Here is a 4,879-nt window from a genome sequence, read left to right on the forward strand (position 1 = left end):
CCCATTGCTCTACTCTGTTCAGTATTTTATACGCTAAGTGTTTATTTAAAAAGTAGCATAAGTCAACCTCGAACCAATGGCAAACATTCCTTATATCCCAAGACTTGATATCTGAGATATTCCAACTGTTTGTTGTTGTTTTAAGACCATGGTTTTAGGCGGCGGCAGAGCTGCGGGCCGGGAGCCGGTGCGGGTCTCTTGGTAAGTGAAGAGCCGCGCATTGCTGAGCCTGCCACCTGCCGTGGAGCCATGGAGATCGGCGCCGAGATTAGCCACAAGATCCGGAGTGCCATTAAGGGGAAATTGCAAGAATTAGGAGTTTATGTTAGCTTCACGGTGTATTAGATAAACTTCGTTCTGTTACAACTGATCCCTCCAGTCTCAAGTCTTCTGATACCAACATCCTTGATAATAACGTGTCTTCAAACAAGAGCAGTTTCGGTCGGGGAGACAAGAGAAGGCCTGAAGCTGCAGTGCCACCCCTCGCAGTTGCTAGCACAAGACCTGAGAAAAGAGATTCCAGGGTTTCTACTAGTTCACAGGAGCAGAAAACCACTAATGTTAGACAGACTTATGATGATGGAGCTGCAACCCGATTAATGTCAACTGTGAAGCCTCTGAGGGAGCCAGCACCCTCTGAAGATGTGATTGATATTAAGCCAGAACCAGATGATCTCATTGATGAAGACCTCAATTTTGTGCAGGAGAATCCCTTATCTCAGAAAAAACCGACAGTGACACTTATGTATGGTTCTTCTCGCCCTTCTATTGAAATTTATCGACCACCTGCAAGTCGAAATGCAAATAGTGGTGCTCATTTAAACAGGTTGCAATTTCAGCAGCAACAAAACAATATTCATGCTGCCAAGCAACCTGATATACAGAACAGCCAGGTATATGAAACAGGACGTTTGTGTGAACAGGAAGTGCTTAACAGCTTAGAACGGACTTCTAGTCCCTTCTTCAGAAACAACTCAGAAAAAATGAGTACTGAGGAAGAAAACTTTCAGAAGAGAAAGTTGCCTGTGGTAAGTTCCGTTGTTAAAGTAAAAAAATTCAATCATGATGGAGAAGAGGAGGAGGAAGATGATGATTGTGGGTCTCATACAGGAAGCATCTCCAACAGTGTGTCAGTGCCAGCAAAGCCTGAAACGAGACCTTCACTTCCACCTTCTAAACAAGCTAACAAGAATCTAATTTTGAAGGCTATATCTGAAGCTCAAGAATCTGTAACAAAAACAACGAACTATTCTACAGTCTCACAGAAACAGACACTTCCAGTTGCTCCCAGAACTCGAACTTCTCAAGAAGAATTGCTGGCAGAAATGGTCCAGGGGCAAAGCAGGACCCCCAGGAGAAGTCCTCCCATTAAAGAAGAGGAAACAAAAGGAGATAATATAGAAAAAACTCAAGGAGCTCCACAGAGGCAGTTGTTATCCCGACTACAAATCGACCCAGTAATGGCAGAAACTCTGCAGATCAGTCGAGATTACTATGACATGGAATCCATGGTCCATGCAGACACAAGATCATTTATTCTGAAGAAGCCAAAGCTGTCTGAGGAAATAGTAGTGGCACCAAACCAGGAGTCGGGGATGAAGACTGCAGATACCCTTCGGGTACTTTCAGGACACCTTATGTAGTCACGAGATCTTGTACAACCAGATAAACCTGCAAGTCCCAAGCTTATAGTGACGCTGGATGGTGTCCCCAGCCCCCCAGGATACATGTCAGATCAAGAGGAGGACATGTGCTTTGAAGGAATGAAACGTGTAAACCAAACTGCAGCCGCGAGCAAGGGACTCAGAGGTCTCCTCCACCCACAGCAGTTGCAGTTGATGAGCAGGCAGCTTGATGACCCAAATGGTAGCTTTGCAAATGCTGAGATGAGTGAACTGAGTGTGGCCCAGAAACCAGAAAAACTTCTGGAGCGTTGCAAGTACTGGCCTGCCTGTGAAAATGGGGATGAGTGTGCTTACCATCATCCTGTTTCACCTTGCAAAGCCTTCCCCAATTGTAAATTTGCTGAGAAGTGTTTGTTTATCCAGATTGTAAATATGATACAAAATGTACTAAACCAGATTGTCCCTTCACTCATATGAGTAGAAGAATTCCAGTACTGCCTCTAAAACCAGTTACGACACCAGCACCACCTTCTAGTAGTCAGCTGTGCCGTTATTTCCCTGCTTGTAAGAAAATGGAATGTCCCTTCTATCATCCAAAATACTGCAGATTTAACACTCAGTGTCCCAGACCTGACTGCACATTTTATTATCCCACCATCACTGTACCGCCACGACATGCCTTGAAATGGATTCGACCTCAAACCAGTGAATGACACTCAGTGCTACTTGGGAGAAGATTGTGGAGTTTGAAAGTTTCCATCTACTCATGAAAGATACTCTGCAGAACTTGTCAAACCTTTGAAACTTGGAATATATATTGCTTTCATAATATGAAGTTTATTGCCTATCTGAAGTGTCTAATTTTTCTAGTTTGTAAGTTTATTAAATGGTTTTAACATTGGGTGTTTTTGTTGTTTGTTTTGACTGTGAAAAGACAGTTTAAAGGAAAAGCTAAATTCCATTAAAACATTTGAGGCTTGTTTGTAAAAAAAAAAAAAAAAAAAAAAAGACCATGGTTTTAAAACTCAAGCCAATCTTTATTACGTATGTGACCTTTTAACTCTGAAAAATAAGTAATTCCTTCTCTTCCCTTTTTCCTCTGCCACCCTTGAAAATACCCCCTTTACTACTTATGAACTTACAGCCATATCCTAGATGTAAGGGTTTTATTTTTAGTATTGAAGGAAACATTATAAAATAAAACTGGAAAATGCATGAGAAATAAGCAAAGGCCATTAGTTTTTTAAAAACTATTTAAATGTCATGGCCTTTAATGCCTATATTATAATGAAAATTGTTTTTTTATGCAGTGACAGAAATTTGGGGAAAAAACACATTTGGGAAGAAAAAAATCTAAACAAAGCTAATATGTCTCAGAACACAGTGACTAAGAGGCAAGGGTATCTGAGGGTCCATCAACTAGAGCTGTTCCAGTTTGGCAGCTACTAGCCACATATAATTATTTACATTTCAATAATTAAAGATAATTAAAGATAAATAAAATAAACAATTCAATTCCTCTGTTACACTAGCCTCACTTCAAGTGCTCAATAGCCACCTGTAGCTAGTGACTACCATGTTAGATGGGCAAATATCAAACATTATATCATTGTGGAAAGTTCTATTGAACAGCACTGCTCCAGAGAGTTAGCCATTTTCTTTCATCGATATTCAGACAGAGTGTGGAAATGGTTTGGAATGGAAAGGATCTAATAATTTTTGAATCACAAAGCACTACGTTTCTGCTGGAAGAGCACATTAACATCACAACAAAAAGCCTTATTTGTACACTAACTTTTGAAGAGGAGTTGATAAGTTTGAAATACGACTATAAAAATTTATTCATTTTGAAAATTTTCATCGATTTTTGGCTTGTAAGAGTCCAAATAGGTGCTAAGTCAAGAAGCCAGTTTGAATTTTGAGGGCAGTTAGAAACTATAACTTTATAATATGTATGTTGAGTAAGATGAATATTTGTTCAGCTTCCCATATATCTACCCAGACACTAAGTGAAAAAAAAACTGAAAAACAGATTTGTTTTTTTCTGAAATTAGTAGTAATATTCAATACATAGACCAAGTTACATGCTTTATTTTATATTGCAGCTTTCCTCAGCAATACATTTCATTTATTAATATATTCATTTACTTATCAACAAATGTTTGGCCATTATCTGTGAGTTTATATAATAAATTTTCTCTTCTCAAAAGATTTCAGCACATTCAAGAGACAGCAACCAGAATGGGGAAACCATGGCAAGTGGGAACAATTGAAAGAACTAGGAGTGTTTTCTCTTACAAAGAGAATTCTCAGAGAGCATACTGCTTTCTTAATACATGAAAAGGATTTTCCTGTGGAAAAGGCTTGAGACTAGTTCTGTGTAATCCTGGTGGAGAAGTGAAATCAGTGTGAGAAAGCTACAGAGAAACTGATTTGGAATTGATGTTAGTTCAAAACTAGCTAAAGACAGAATGGACTGCTTTAAAAGAAGTGAGTTAAAAGTCATTGATGACATTCAATCCAAGCTGGGTTTGTCAGGGATGTACTGCAAAGACTCCAAAGATCACAGGTATGATTTTACAAGGTCTTCTTTGAGGTCTTTTTCAATTCTGAACTTCTGTGATGCCAAGACTAATCTGCATCACAGAAGCCTTTTGAATCATAATAAGTTGTTTTTTGATGTTCACTGTTAATGATTTTTGCCTAAGGCTAATGTATGTAGTAGGTAGTATTTGTAGAATCATCTATTTTTTGATGATATTCACTTTTATAATCTAGTAACTCTATTCATATATCAAATTCAATCAAAATATCTTCAAAAATATAAATGATAAGCACTAAACATACTGTATTGACTGCAATTTTAAATCAAGAAAATAGAATGAGTCACATAACATTTGACAGCTCTGGGAAGTTTACCACACTTGGTCAATTTTTTTAAAGTTGTCAGGTGACTAACAAAGTGATTAGTTAATAGCGGATAGAAGTTGGTCAGCAAGATGAAAGACCATGTCTAATTTGGGCAGAAGAAAACCTGCAATGTTATCTGAAATACTGATAATGCCACAAATTATTTACTTGGCATTGCACAGAATGTATATCTCTCCAACTTCTATATAACTACTGACTTTATTGAAATCTCTTTCAAAATGTTAATAATTATCTCCATTTGAAAAACTAAATCCAAAACCATTTTTCTTTTAAGTGGCAGACTGAACCAGAAATCGAATTTAAAATTATGGGTAAATTTTGGA

General features: G+C 38.0%; 1 protein-coding gene across 1 annotated transcript; it reads left to right on the top strand.

Moving 5' to 3' along the window:
* Positions 1–213: 213 nt before the first annotated feature.
* Positions 214–2,472, top strand: LOC115518842 (zinc finger CCCH domain-containing protein 14-like). Its single transcript, XM_032593941.1, is given in 3 exon segments — positions 214–325; positions 328–2,040; positions 2,043–2,472. Coding segments are annotated over 3 exon segments (2,085 nt in total). The 5' UTR covers positions 214–249; the 3' UTR covers positions 2,339–2,472.
* The last annotated feature ends 2,407 nt before the right edge of the window (positions 2,473–4,879 follow it).

Source organism: Lynx canadensis, chromosome B4 (assembly GCF_007474595.2).
Source record: "Lynx canadensis isolate LIC74 chromosome B4, mLynCan4.pri.v2, whole genome shotgun sequence".
Lineage (NCBI taxonomy): Eukaryota > Metazoa > Chordata > Mammalia > Carnivora > Felidae > Lynx > Lynx canadensis.